The sequence below is a fragment of the Oncorhynchus tshawytscha genome, linkage group LG32, assembly GCF_018296145.1.
Source record: "Oncorhynchus tshawytscha isolate Ot180627B linkage group LG32, Otsh_v2.0, whole genome shotgun sequence".
NCBI classification, from domain to species: domain Eukaryota; kingdom Metazoa; phylum Chordata; class Actinopteri; order Salmoniformes; family Salmonidae; genus Oncorhynchus; species Oncorhynchus tshawytscha.
In genome coordinates this window covers 10702329-10718102 of record NC_056460.1, presented here as the reverse complement: position 1 = coordinate 10718102, position 15774 = coordinate 10702329, and the positions used below count along the sequence as shown (strand labels likewise).

General features: G+C 42.1%; 1 protein-coding gene across 1 annotated transcript; it reads right to left on the bottom strand.

Annotated features, from left to right (window-relative positions):
- Window positions 1–440: 440 nt before the first annotated feature.
- LOC112245729 (collagen alpha-1(IX) chain) lies at window positions 441–15771 on the bottom strand. Its single transcript, XM_024413868.2, has 32 exons — window positions 15490–15771; window positions 14832–14906; window positions 14609–14647; window positions 14456–14518; window positions 12946–12999; window positions 12683–12718; window positions 10306–10329; window positions 10143–10196; window positions 9931–9984; window positions 9625–9657; window positions 9426–9482; window positions 9240–9293; window positions 9091–9144; window positions 8681–8734; window positions 8395–8448; window positions 8202–8255; window positions 7935–7988; window positions 7684–7737; window positions 7527–7580; window positions 7370–7414; window positions 7214–7267; window positions 7013–7066; window positions 6567–6620; window positions 4561–4632; window positions 4438–4473; window positions 4141–4185; window positions 4027–4059; window positions 3483–3629; window positions 2770–2824; window positions 2444–2632; window positions 2146–2223; window positions 441–1968 (listed from the first exon to the last, which is right to left on the bottom strand). The coding sequence occupies exons 1-32, from the start codon at window positions 15562–15564 to the stop codon at window positions 1763–1765; spliced, it is 2064 nt and encodes a 687-aa protein (XP_024269636.2). The 5' UTR covers window positions 15565–15771; the 3' UTR covers window positions 441–1762.
- Between the last annotated feature and the right edge of the window lie 3 nt (window positions 15772–15774).

Genomic DNA, 15774 nt, shown 5'->3' with positions numbered 1-15774 from the left:
TTTAATGCACTTTAATATAAAATTGTACTCCCATTAGTGAAGGCCTTTAATGCCTTACTTGTTTTATATTGGCCTTGTTTGGTTTAATGGATTGTCTCCCAGTGGGCTTGTTCTGCCTGTAGTACCAGCATTGGCACTAACAAAGATTTAGATCTGTCTATGGGACTGCTGACTGGAACTGTGGCAGAGAAGGAAGCAGATTACATACTGTTTCATAGAAGATCATGAGAAACCAATTCAGCTAATGAAAGAATTATACTAGAATATTTCCAAAAAACATGACTAACTGTACAAAAATAAGCTGTGAGCAGTCACAGTAGAGGTTTTCCCATGGTAAACGGCTTTAAACTGATAATGTACGTTTAATTCATTTAGTGACACATAACTTGCCATAATTAAGGTATACTTAAGTGCTTTTGGTTTAAATGAGAAGCGTGGGCTCAATTACAGGAGAGTCATTTATTGATTCAACCCTCCCCCACCTCGTTACATGTCCCTCAAGGCATACTTAATAACAATCATCTTCTTCTGCATAGGAAAACTACAGTCTAATGCACAAAGACACACTGCATTTTCAGCAAATGAATCAAATACTTTTATGGAGATATTTTTTAAATGGCTGTTGGTAACACCCTAGATATGGGAACAGTCAAGCTTTCTAGTGTCCCCTTGTGGCTATCTTTGTACCACAGGCCATCCAATGATTTGAGTCTGTAGAACTCTGCATGCCTCAGAAAATGTCTCAATAAGGCCCACTGGAGATGTGTGAAATTAGCTGAAAAACATGTTGCTGGATTTTCGTTGGAGTCTTTCATACAAAACATGCAGGACTTTATCAAAATGTTTTTATTGTCTAATTTGTACAACCTTTGATGTCACCTCCTCTGACTTTTATAATAAATAAGAATGGCATATACAATTTCTACATATGTCTTCGAACAACACTGCCCTCCTAGTTCTCCCATCACAAAAACAGTCATCATGACAAAGCAAATCCTACATCAGGAAGAAGATAAAGCATAGGGGTTGGTGAGTGTATATGCAACAAAGATACTTGCAAACAAGTGAAAGTCATTGAACCAACAGTATACCGGTAATTTGTATGAAAGCTCGGTGTTGACACTAATACATAAACATACAGAATTCAGTGAATTAAAAATGGTTGGCACATTGTCGCTTAAAGCACAGTTAGTCTGGTCTGTTGGGGTTTTCACTTGGTTCATATTTAACAAAAAACAAAGCCTACAGTCCCCAATAATATCACAATTAGTTTGCCCCAAAAAATGTCATGCTCTTTTTATTTTACAGTACAAAGATGGCAAAAAGCTAGAGCTGAGGTAAAAAAAAAAAAAAAAATTGCTAAACTTTGTCAGAGGGATAGGGGTGTTCCAACAGCTAAGGAATACTGAAATGCATTTTAGAGGGGTGTAACAAAACAATAAAACAATACACAAACAAACAGTCAAAACACATCAAGCAAGTAATGTTTCTGACACAGGGTTGGGGGTACATTTTCATCTCATTTCAATTTGAATTCATTCAAATCAGGAAGTTAACTGAAATTCCAATTCTATTCCATTTCCTGCTTTTCAATGAGAAACATTTGAATTTCAGTTTACTTCCTGAATTGACTGAATTTAAATGGAATTGACCCCAACCCTGATCTTCCGTGGCACATTAGTTAGTTCCTCCATTAGTCTCTTAATAGTTTGGCCCCTGTGGCCCCTCAGTTCAGGGACCCGTTGGGTCTCCGACTCACATCTTATTCCTCATTTGGCCCTTTCATGCTGGAATCTTTCGCGGATATCGGTGATGCCACCATAGGAAGGATGCACTGTGACGACTCGCAGTAGCCGTTGAGGCCAGGACGACCAGGAGACCCTGGAACGCCGGGAATACCGGGAACGCCGTGTGGCCCTCTCTCGCCGTCGCGGCCGTCTGTGCCATAGGCGGCTCTACCGTGATCACCTGTGGAAAGAGTGGTCGGTTGAGACTTGTAAATTAATGTGGAACTTCTAAAAAGCTAGCTAGACATGTCTGTATGCTGAGCATATTGAGACTTGGCGCATATTGAGACAGTAGTTATGGCTATAGCCTTCATTATTATGGTGTGGGTGTGAAGCCTCTTGTGACTGGTATCTTTACCTGGTAGACCGGGTGCTCCAGGTGCTCCTTTAACCCCTCTCGCTGTGGGTCCTCTGTCTCCTCTGTCGCCCGTGTCACCTACGCAGAACGTATACATGATCATCAATTCAAGTGACGTTTAGGGATGCAGGATGGCTGTAGTGAACTTCACTTGTGATGGCACAAACCATCCTAATTATTCAAATGGAGATCATGACACTACTGCTACCAGCCTGCTTCAGCCAACTTGTCATTGTCTTAACAAACTAGGCCATAATATTACATTTCGGATATATTTCCACCCTCTTTAGAGACCCACCTTTGGGCCCTTTGCGACCCAGTAGTCCTGGAGGTCCTTTGAGACCTGGCAGTCCTCTGGCCCCGTCCAGTCCTGGGTAGCCGTTCTCTCCGGAAGGGCCTGTAGGACCAGGGGGGCCAGGGGGACCTGGCAGTCCAGAGATGCCTGTCTCAGGCCTCCTCAGGCTGGCTGCTAGCTGGGCTAGCTGCTCTATGGCACAGGAAGGGAAAAGGATGGGGGGGGTCAGTTCAATGAAACCTATGGACCTGCCTTATCAGATGTGATGGGTTCAGTAATGGCCAATATCAAATGGATAAGAGTTTGATATGAAAATGATCTTGACTTACCTTGCATTACCCTCATGCAAACTTGTGTGATGTGTGTATCGCTTGGTTTTTTCCCCTGGGAAAACAGGTGGTTGTTGAGAGAATTGTGGTGTTAACCAGTAACTAACGCTATTCATAGCTAGCCACACAGGCTTTTTTCGTGAAATGTCTTAGCCCAGGGACATACTTAAAGATATTCTCTGGTACTTTTGCAAACTCTTTAGCCAGTAGTTCTGAATGTAGCGCTCATGAGCCAAAAGTGGTCCACAAAAATTGCCTACTATGTCACGTGTGCAGATAGGTGCAACGCGTCATTGATCTCTCTCGCTCTGCTGTGTGTGCCTCTTGCTAGCTGTCACTCAAATGGCGAGGGGCTGAAGCTCATTGGCTAGAACTCGAATTGCTAGGGGGAAAAATGGAGCAGCACAGCTTCCAGAAAAATAGTCGCTTTCAAAACGAGGGATTTCGTAACTAATTGAGGTAAGACAGTCATTTTCATAGATTATGCATGTATGAACTACACATTGACACATACAGCACAAAACGGGAGGTTCAAAAAATATTTAGTAGACGCCAAAGTTCGGGAGCATGTCTTTAACACAGGGCAAAGTCATCATGTGAATTCTGCTGTCTCCTCCAGTCTAGTCCATATGAGTGCAGTACTAAGAAACAGCTCTCTTTGACTCCTGCTCTGTTTCAGGCCCCCAGATCTGGTTAATTGTTAAAGGGCCTACCGCTGGCCCCTGTGTCCCTGGCAGTCCTGGCACCCCTCTGTCTCCCTGCATGCCACGTGGTCCAGGTTGGCCCGGCTTGCCCTCTGCGCCTGGTATGCCCCGGCCGCCCTCCGGCCCTTTGTTTCCAGTCTCTCCTGGTCTGCCCGTCTGAAAACAGCGACAGAGCGCGACACAATGGCATTCAGCATTCATTCAAAACAAAAGGTAAAATTGGATTACACAGACTGGACCATTGGGAGGATAGACAATGCTGTCTGTCTAGGTCTAGGATCATGTGTTTCAGGCATGTAATCCTACAGTGTGCAAGGCTTTCTTTTGGCATGGCGCAAACACTGTGCAGTGATTCAGTAATGAGAAATGATGATGCTCACGTGTACGTGACTTCTAGCATTAGACAGCTCTATGAAGCTGTGGCATCTAATCATGATGAGTCCCCTATGATTTTGGGACAAACAGGTATCACATTATGTGTACTGGACATAATTGGCCTAGTCCATGCCAACAGAGAGCTGTAGCAGTAAGCGATGCTATAAACTGGACTCACCGATCCTTTCTCTCCTGGCTCCCCTTCGTCACCCTATAGTGAAACAGAATCAGTACTCTTTCACTTTCAAACAAATGTTGGGCACAGCAATGTTTTTTTTCTTTATTTACTCACAAAGTCCCCTCTGTCTCCCGCGGTGCCCTCTGAACCTGCTTCTCCCTAAATCAATGAGTAGAAATGTCTTTGTTAGAGAAATCACATGTCTTACAGGATCATTAACATGTATCCATCCCAAGTAGGCCTTGGTGGGGCCTTCTGTACTCTTCTGGTAGCTCCTAGTGCTTGATGTTACTCATTTGAATTCACTCCATTCATCTTCTTCCATCATTTGATGGCTACATAGAATATGGTCACCTCCCTTATGTAGGAATGCACTATTCGGTCGGTTGAGATGGTATTGATAGAACTTACTTGTTCTCCTTGAGCACCGGTCAAACCGACTGCACCCTGGAGAGATAGGAATAGGACAATTATATTTTGCTTTTACACATGAACATATGCTTCTGCTTTTGTGGCACCTTTTCTATTCCTTACCCTGTCTCCATTCTGTCCAACCAGGCCGGCAGGGCCAGGCAAACCAAGAAGCCCGAGATCCCCTTTACCTCCCTGTAAAAAATAAATAACTATATATATATATATATACACACACTTCAAAAACTCTTAACACAGTGGATTGCCTGTGCAACACTCCAACCCCCCCCAACTTCAGCTGACTACATTTGCACCAAAACATTTTTTTGTTGTTGCTGGAAATAAACATGTCTAAACGGGTCAGCTGGAAAGGGTATTGGGGGCACACTCCATGAGATGTTTTTGGAAGTGTGGGGACTGATTGTGGCATACTCTCGGCCGACTGGTTTAAGGAATGCCTGGGAAACAGAGGGTTCTTTCAGGCTTTTTCAGCCTATTTTCCTGGCCTGAATCCTCCTCTCTGAAGAAATACCCATGGGCCCATTGACCAGTGTAACAAGACTCCATTCATGCCCCCTCATCGGCGGATTACAGTATTACTGCAGTCTGGAGGCTTATAAAGGGCTGCCACGTTCAATATGAGAGAGAGCATACGGCTCCACTTCCTTAGAGTGGGTTTGCTCTTAGGCACTGGCAGTCAGCTTGGTTGATCTGAATGGTTACTATGGTAACTATGCCCATGTTAAATGGTATATGTATGGAATGATAGCAGATAATAGCAATACACAATAAGTGTACAAAACATTAAGAACATTAAGAACATTCCTAATATTGAGTTGCACCCCCTGTTTTGCCTTCAGAACAGCCTCAATTAATCTAGGGCTTGGACTCTACAAGGTGTCGAAAGCGTTCCACAGGGATGCTGGCCCATGTTGACTCCAATGCTTCCCACAGTTGTGTCAAGTTCGCTGGATGTCCTTTGGATGGTGAACCATTCTTGATTCACACAGGAAACTGTTGAGCGTGAAAAACTCACACCGGTGCGCCTGGCACCTACTACCATACCCTGTTCAGAGGCACTCAAATCTTGTCTTGCCCATTCACCCTCTGAATGGCACACAAACACAATCCATGTCTCGAGTGTCTCAAGGCTTAAAAATCTTTCTTTAGTCTGTCACCTCCCCTTCATCTACACTGATTGAAGTGGATTTAACAAGTGACATCAATTATGGATCGTAGCTTTCACCTGGATTCCCCTGGTCAGTCTAAGTCATGGAAAGAGCAGGTGATTCTAATGTTTTTGTACACTCAGTGCATTGTTTACACTGATGTCATGTCATATATAAATAGCAAAAGATTGTTGGTGTGGATAGGTGCGGCTTGTGTTATTTGCACTCTGCGGTGTCCTAGTTCCAAGAAAGGTCGGGCAGGAAAGGCAGTGTAAGGAAAATAACATGTGAGGAAAGTAAGCATGAATAATTACATATCCAATTATATCAACACCATTTTAATGTTGAGAGACCAGCATCGACTTTGTTCTCGCCACACAGAGCACAATCCAAAAGAAGGTCATTTATTTCATACTCTTTGTTTTCTTCTTCCTCCTCTTTCACACCATCTTCATCCTGTTCTTGTCTTCCTCTTCTTTCCCCACCACAGTATCATCATAATCCATCACATTGCAAACCACAAAATCCTGTTCTGTATTCTGAATTGAACTGGCTTCACTCCGATATTTCCTTGTCTGCATCTTACCTTACCAATCCTTGCATTTTCTCACAACAAAGTCTGATGACTGGAGCACCACAGGGTTCTGTGCTTGGCCACTTGGTCATTACTTCCCATGGCTTTTTCCCATTATTCTTGTGCAGAAGATGCTCAACTCCTTCTATTCTTCCACCTGTTTACTACCCAGGTTACAGATTTCACCAGCATCTTAGCCTAGTTCATTTGTATGCTTCAAGTTCATTGGTCAGTTTGATAATCATGGTTCATACCGTGGTAATTGTATGGATGTTTGCGACAAATTGTCAAATGCTTTATTCATTGTGGTTCATGATACATATAATGGGCTTGTTTTGGGGCTATGAGTATGTCAGTTATATGGGTCTGTTGGGCTGTTGACTTACCCTGGGTCCAGGTGCCCCTGCAGGTCCGTCTGGGCCACGCACTCCTCTTTCACCCTACAGCGAAATAAGAGAAGAATAGTAGGGAGTTATAGAGCAGAAATTGGGCTGCAATCACAGATTTATTATAGTCTAGTGGTCCAAGACCTTCCCAAATGAATCACATGAAGTTCTGAGCTTGTTGAACAATGCTTATAGGACTATAGAGCAAAGGTTGTGCGTGGCAATAGAGTTCAAAATGCTTTGTGCTGATCTTGTTCATTCTATTGTTCAGTTATTTAGCTTACATCTTTATCCCTAATTCCCTAACCCTAAAGGGGTTGCTAAATCACACAGCTCCAAATGATTTTTTCAAACGGCTGAAGTTCATACGAGACCTTGAAAAGAGCAATCCAACTTGATAGTGTTTAATGGCTTTCTGAATCACATATTCTTTAAAACATACTCACTGATCCACCTCTTGCTCCGACAGGTCCCACTTCTCCCTGCTCGCCACGTTCCCCCTGTAAACAAAGCAAGTCACCATGAGATCTCTCATGCTACTGGTGCAAGTATGAGAGGGACTTATGTATACTGTGTCAGAGTATTTGGTTTCATCACTGTCAATTCATGTGATTTAATATTCATCATTAGACTTTTTCTTGACTTACGGATTTCCCAGGAGACCCCATTAGTCCTACAGAACCGGGGTTGCCAGAGTTACCCTAGTAACAAAGAGAGGAAAACATAAGATTCTCCACAATAGAGATTCATATACTGTATGGTCAATAACTGGTTTTATTCATACATTTATAATGTTCCCCTACCATCTCGCCACTTTTTCCTTTAGGACCATAAGCGCCTGGCAAACCCTATGGCGAGAATCACATCAAAACAAATGAACAGCCAAACAAACCCGAACAAATACAAATGTAGAATGGATATGATGAATCAGAGATGCAAGGGGTCAGAGGTCACACTTACAGGGAGTCCTTGCAGCCCAGCATCACCTGGACTGCCAACTTTCCCAGTAATACCCTTAAAATGATAGAAAGAAAAACAACAGCATGTCAATCTTACTTATTTCCTGTATGTACATCCTCATTTAGCCTATGTCTTTGAACAGCAGTTTGAGCCATACCTTAGATGCTGGCAATCCGGGGATTCCTTCACGTCCATCGGGCCCAGCAAGACCCTGTCCATGGGAGAAAGAACAGGGAAGTTGACCGTTAAAAAAGAAGATTAGCTTCATGGCTAATGGTGTATTGAGTCAGCTGTATGGAGTCCCATGAACATAAGCTCGTGCTGTGTGTAACGTTATAGATGTCACGGATGAGATGTTAGTCGATAATAAATCAGATTTGGTAAGGCTGTGGTGTGTACAATACTTACAGGCTCCCCTTTGCCCCCTGGAAGGCCCCTTATTCCTTGTGGCCCTCGGGCCCCCTGCAAAACAACACACAGTGAGTAAAAGTCTTTATGCTGTACATTATTTGATAGACAGAGTGCACCTGTATGAATTGGCGGCAGGTTTTTGCTTTTGAAAGTGAATGACCATGTGCTCTGTTGTTCTGCAGTGATAATATAACAGTAATAATAATAATGATGATATAACAGTGATAATATATTTGTGTGACGGTGGGATGTTTTAGTACTTACTTGACCACCGTTTGGTCCATTCTCGCCCACTAATCCTCTTTGGCCCACGTCACCCTAAAAACAGAAAAACACATTTCTTAAACCAAAATAGTAGAAAATAAGTTGAGATGTTACTGTAATGTGAGTGGTGGCAAAGAGGTCATGGTGAAAAAGAGGTGAACGTCACGGTGTTAAAAATAAGACAGGCACTTACTGAGCCACCCTGAATTCCCTGGGGACCGAGGTCTCCAAATGTTCCACGTGGTCCCTGTTATCAAACACATTTCAGATGTCAAATATAATTTTTTTTAATGCATTTACTAGTGTGCTCAAACATAAGTTGTGGGATGTTGAAGTTTGGCAGTGCTGAAACAGGCCAAGCTGAAGTCATTTTTTACAGCAATTTTGACCCGCTGAGGATGGCAGTAATATACAGTACAAAGCTCATCTTGGGCATTCATTCGATGATGTCAAGCAATGTGTGACCTCATGACCCTTACCCTGTCACCTTTGAGGCCCATCATGCCTGTTATTCCCCTGGGTCCCCCTTGGCCCTAAAATCACTCAGCAGAGAGAGAATGAGTGAGAGTGAGAGTGAGAGTGAGAGAGTGAGAGAGAGTGAGAGAGTGAGAGAGAGTGAGAGAGAGAGAGAGAGAGAGAGAGAGAGAGAGAGAGAGAGAGAGAGAGAGAGAGAGAGAGAGAGAGAGAGAGAGAGAGTGAGAGAGAGTGAGAGAGAGAGTGAGAGAGAGAGAGTGAGAGAGAGAGAGAGAGAGAGAGAGAGAGAGAGAGAGAGAGAGAGAGAGAGAGAGGCCATTTTCAATTTTTTTTAAATACATGTCTCATAGCCACATTGTGAATGGCACATTCATATTGATACGAATTTGTGAGAGAATATATTCAAATATTTTACTGGTAGTCCTTGAGCTCCCATCTCGCCCTCTCCTGCCTGGTCTCCTTCTTCTCCCTGTAGAGAACATCAAACAAATAACCCAATCATTATTATTGACCTTTAGTGTATTTGTTGATATTCTATTGGGATGAAAAAGGGAGAGAGGTTACCTTGTGTCCTTGCTTTCCAGGCTCACCAGACTCTCCTTTTACCCCTTTGTGGCCCTAAAGAGAAACCATACAATGTTACAGCTATATGCAAGCTAGTTTCACTGACAAGATACAGCATCAACATCTATAGTATATTAGTATCAACGACCAACCGTAGAATAGTATAAGTATTTGTTATACAGTCACCTTCATGCCTGGGAGGCCAGAATATCCATTAAGACCAGAAGGACAGGCATTAGGACACTGAAAAACACAAGTAAAGCCTATTTGAGGTCATCTAAGAGCCCTGCCACAGGGGGGCTCCGCTGAAAAGTTCCCCATCATCAGCATCAGGGTACACATGCATATCTGTGGTGCCCTTAAAGGAAACTTGTGAACGCCTTACCAGGTCTTCCCCCTTATACACTCCAGGAAGACCCTGGGGAGAAAAAGAGAAAAACACAATTTTAATGACATTTCTGTCTTTGAAGTTGTTGTCGGCGAAACTGGGGCTGGTTGTCATACAGGTTGGTTGCTGCAGTGCTCTTAAAAATGTACAGGATGCTGTAAATTGGCTCCCCTTTAATACATTTCATGGCACACAGTACTATGCAGCTATAACATCACATGGGACTCACGTGGGTTTTCAACTGTACTAAGGGTGACAACACTTAATATGGAACTAAATGATCATGAAAATAAATATATTTACCCTGGGCCCTGCAGGTCCGGGAAGCCCCACTGGCCCCCTCCTTCCCAGTGATCCCTATAAATAATAATAATACGTTTTACAAGTAAATGAATGCAATAATTTAACAAGTTAGAAGTATTGACTGCAATATAATAAGATATTGAAAAAGTTGGAAGCCCTGTGTATCTAGCCATCGTTTTTCTAAATGATAAAAAAAAGCAGTCAGTACTCACTGGGGTTCCGACTTTGCCAAGCTCGCCCACCAACCCTTGTGCACCAGCTGCTCCCTGTCAGCAAAACAAAATGGACATGACACAGTACTAATGTACTGTATTCTCTTGTATTTAAATACATTCTTCCTCATTCAGGTGTGGGACCAATAGTAAAAGCACTCACATCAGGCCCATCAGGTCCCTCGCCCTGTGGGAGACAAGAGAGAATTCATGCAGAGGCTTGAAGGTGTAAAACTGAGGTAAAGTTGCATTTGTCTGAATCAACAAGTTCATCAATGCAGTAACAAGGGTACAGTAATAAAAGGCACCATTTTAAACAATGCCATTTCAATAAATCCGTCCTTATAGTATGTCATATCCCTATAATTGTCATATCCTAGGTGGGCGTTTTCATTTCATATATGATTTCAGATCAACTAATGGGTGTGTGTGTACAATTCTTATACAATGCTGAGTTCAGAACATCTCAGAATTTTGCAAATACCAGCATACAACTGTGGAAAATCCACTGGTAATTACTAGTGGGAAACTCATCTATCATCCCCGTGCTCCGAGGTTTTCACTTGCACCTCTCTGGTGTCATTTGTCAACAAACAAGACAGCAAGCATTGCGGCATATTCAGCAGTTGTTGTTTATGGTAAGAAAAAAAATACACATTGTTGATAGAAAATGTATTCTGTTCACCTTCCTTTTGATTTAGAAAGTGAAAGCAGCTCAATATATACTTTTATAGGCAGAAATTTGCTAAACAATCACAAGCCTTCTATTGATCTCCATGTTTGATAATATTTCCCAAAACGTGAATGCACCCAACTCGTATTTAGAAATCCACAACTGGTAATTACCACCTTCCCACTTGGTTATGAACGCAGCATTAGACAATTTTATGGGTGTGTCCTATCGTTATATGGTCCTTGAGAGGGAGTAGCCTATTCCAGATGTCCAGTCATTTCAGTGGATGGGTAAGACAAGTCCTTGGAGGGGATGGTCCCATCCTTATGGTAGTATAACAATCCACGGAAACAAGTGAGGTCGATCCCTTTTCAGATTATGTTTGGTCATTTCTGCATGATTACCGTAGAGGCTACAGTTGAAGTCGAAAGTTTACATACACTTAGGTTGAAGTCATTAAAACTCGTTTTTCAACCTCTCCACAAATTTCTTGTTAACAAACTATAGTTTTGGCAAGTCAGTTAGGACATCTACTATGTGCATGACATAAGTAATTTTTCCAACTGTTGTTTACAGACAGATTATTTCACTTAATAATTCACTGTATCACAATTCCAGTGGGTCAGAAGTTTACATACACTAAGTTGACTGTGCCTTTAAACAGCTTGGAAAATTCCAGAAAATGATGCCATGGCTTTAGAAGCTTCTGATAGGCTAATTGACATAATTTGAGTCAATTGGAGGTGTACCTGTGAATGTATTTGAAGGCCTACCTTCAAACTCAGTTCCTCTTTGCTTGACATCGAGGGAAAATCAAAAGAAATCAGCCAAGAACTCAGAAAAAAATTGTAGACCTATAACAAGTCCTATATCGACATAACCTGAAAGGCCGCTCAGCAAGGAAAAAGCCACTGCTCCAAAACCGCCATAAAAAAGCCAGACTACGGTTTGCAACTGCACATGGGGACAAAGATCGTAATTTTTGGAGAAATGTCCTCTGGTCTGATGAAACAAAAATAGAACTGTTTGGCCATAATGACCATTGTTATGTTTGGAGGAAAAGGGGGGAGTCTTGCAAGCCGAAGAACACCATCCCAACTGTGAAGCACGGGGGTGGCAGCATCATGTTGTGGGGGTGCTTTACTGCAGGGGGGACTGGTGCGCTTCACAAAATAGATGGCATCATGACAAAGAAAAATTGTGTGGATACATTGAATAACATCTCAAGATATCAGTCAGGAAGTTCAGGTCTTCCAAATGGACAATGACCCCAAGCATACTTCCAAAGTTGTGGCAAAATGGCTTGAGGACAACAAAGTCAAGGTATTGGAGTGGCCATCACAAAGCCCTGACCTCAATACCATAGCAAATTTGTGGGCCGAACTGAAAAATCGTGTGCGAGCAAGGAGGCCTACAAACCTGACTCAGTTACACCAAGTTACACATCAAGAGGAATGGGCAAAAATTCACCCAACCTATAGTGGGAAGCTTGTGGAAGGCTACCTGAGACGTTTGACCTAAGTTAAACAATTTAAAGGCAATGCTACCAAATACTAATTGAGTGTATGTAAACTTCTGATCCACTGGGAATGTGATGAAAGAAATAAAAGCTGAAAGAAATAATTATCTCTACTATTATTCTGACATTTCACATTCTTAAAATAAAGTGGTGATCCTAACTGACCTAAGACAGGGAATTTTTACTAGGATTAAATGTCAGGAATTGTGAAAAACTGAGTATAAATATTTGGCTACGGTGTATGTAAAACTTCCGACTTCAACTGTATCTCATAATGGACAATATCCCTATTACATCCCTATTATACATTCATTCTGTTAACACATTTAGTTAACCACGCTTACTTACAATCTCCCCGACTTCCCCAGCCTCTCCGGGTTCACCCTGATAGAGAAGCACACAAGATGGTTGGTGATGACAATAACATGGCAGCGAAATAATCTCAACCTTTCATTGCTTTGTAGCGTACTGATATTTTCTCATTCATACTCTTCTGACCAGCCTCCACACACCGAGTACTGAGAGTGTACATGCATTATATTTCGGCAATATAGATATTAGACAGATAGGGAGGTTATGGATACATTTGATTTCAAATAAAGAAAATGTACTTTTGGTCCAGGAGGCCCATCTTGGCCGAGACCCCCAACAGGTCCAGTGGCACCCTATAGAGGAAACAAAGCTTATATCAACCACACAGAAATATGAATGTCCATGAGTAAACTATATAAAAACGTCAATACGTGTCTTATACCCTCCAGTGAAAGAAGTCATTTCATGCTCCCGTTACCCATCCCCATTAGTGGGATATTTTATATTTTGTTCTTTACAAGTATTCAATGGGACTCCTGGGAAATTATAGAAGGACATGACTGTGAAAGTATTCATTAGAAACAATGCATCCATTCCTCAATTCCTGAAATAAATGGATTTCAAATTGAACTGTTCCAACACTGAGTTGCTGACACAGTACTCTCTGAGATCGCCATCAGTAACAGGGTTGCCTTACTTCAAGGCAATATTACTGTAAATCTGATTTCCATCATAACATTTGCATTTGATAAACACAAAGGAAGTTATGGAAGGCATCTCAATTGAGACTACTCTTCTTTTCTTCGTTTGTATCTGGAAGATAATATATGACACAGTATTTGATCAATGCTCTAACTAAACAATGTACTAACTTAACCATTGTATATTTAGTCTACATAAAAGTACATTTCATCATTGACATTTCATGGATGACGTATTTCCTGTACAGTAATTTAGCAATTATAAGACAAAAATTGGGTGTGTCTTCTCTCACACTGTTTAGCCCCTCCTCTTCCACCAGCTACATAAACCATAGGAGGTCACTTAACCAGGCTAACTAGTCCTCCGCCAAGCTTGAATCAATGGATTGAAAAGAGAAGATGCTCTGAACTATCGCCTCAAGATCAAGGAACTACTACCACTCTCTAACTAGTCAATAGCTTTGGCAGGCAACAAAGAACAGAAATCAGGAATCATTCAAATCAGGAACAGAAAAAATGTATTATAGTTCACTACTTGAAGTCAGTGTTATCAAGTTATTTGCTATTCCTAAAAATATGATCACTATTCACTAAACAAAAGAGAATAGAGGGCTACCCAGCCAAAACTAGTGCATACCTCAACACACCTGGACACCCCCTACTCTGCCAGACACCGTATTCAGCATTATGGCCCAAACGGACAGCACACACATTGTGGCCCTTCTGTTCCACTTTTCCCAGCATACAGTTCTTTCCTGTCAGCCATCACTGGGCGGCCGAATCCCCTGCACCCCCTGACTCACACAAAAGGACCTCTGTTTCCCTGTTTCAGTCAGGAAGCTATTTGAAGCATTCCCCTCTTCTCTTCTCCAAATACCCATTTTGATGTATCCCACTGACCCCCCTCCCCCTCCGCCCCCAAACCTTTTGCTCAGGAGCCAATATAAATGACTGACACAGCAGTAGACCCACAGCCCCTTGAGCTTCAGAAGTTACAGATGTTCAATAGACTCAATGAAGTCTGTTATCTGATTTTGCACTAAGCTTTCCTGCTTTGGGAGTATGAATAAAAAACTGGTGGTAAATGTGTGTATTCTGTGTAACTTACGTCTGCCCCTGGTAGGCCGGGTGTTCCGGGAGTTCCTGGTTTGCCGTCTTCCCCATCAGGGCCCTAGGAACAGAGTGCCCATTTCAATACCATGCTAAAATGTATCAACCATTTATTGGTAGGTTATGGCAAAGGAAATGATAGTCTACTCACAGGGCCGCCTTCTGTGAAGTTATCGTCCCCTCTGTCTCCCTGAAATGAAATAGAAAAAGGAATATTTATTTAATAACCACGTAAAAATCCACATTAGGTTTAAAATGATAGAATAACACAATTAAGTCTGGTCTATACCAGGTGAGGTGCTGTACAAAAGATGAGTCTAAAGCCTGAAATGACACAAATAAAGAATAAAATATGAAATCAAAAGATATCTCACATCAATGCCGTCAACTCCAGGCACTCCTGCTATTCCAGGGGGTCCTGCGGGGCCTCTGAGACCGACCAGGCCCCTCTGTGGATAAATACACAATACAGAAATACACTAAATGAAATGTAGCTCCAAATCATAGCTGTTGGCCACCTCACACAAAAAGATCCATTGTGTGAAATCAGTCATTTTGTGGGAAGTAAGGTCAAGAAAAGAAAACCACAAGCCTTTATCCACTATACAAGGGACCGCTCTTTAAGTAATTGCATATGTTGAGAATATTTTTGTTGAGATTCCCAACCTATTGGTTCCATGTGTCGGCACAGATAATTATTTGTCCTACACACACCTCTAAATCATGCAGCTATTTACAAAAGAAAGAAATAGTCCACTAATCAATAGGCATATTATGGTAGGTCTAATGTATATGTAAACTATATGATTCAACGAATCTGTAAATGCATAGAAAGTGTTTCAAAAAATTTGGGAGTCTGAGCATCCCAGCCTATCCCATCCATGGGAAATTCCATCCCAATAACACAGGACAATATAATATGAAGAAAAGCAGTCATACATGCCTGTCATTACAAACCAGTCATACATGGTGGCTGGCAAACAAATCTATGTGAACCACTTGAGAAGAAAATAGCCGTACTTTGTGACTTACCTGAGCGGAGCAAATAAGGATGATTTGCAATAAAATCACCAGTAATGACTCCCGATATATCCTGGCGCGAGTCATGGTCGTCCCAAAGACAGGGAAGTCGCAAAAAGTCCCTTTTCCCGGATTAGTTGGGATTTACGGACCACCTGTCAATATTCCCCAACTGAACCCCACAGTAGACTGAAAGGTACCATGTACTATTAAAATGAATGTTTATTCATCATGGACTGGAGAGCTGGAAAGTGGTTGGAGGAGGGATGGAAGGTGCGCACAAGGCGAGGGTTTCTC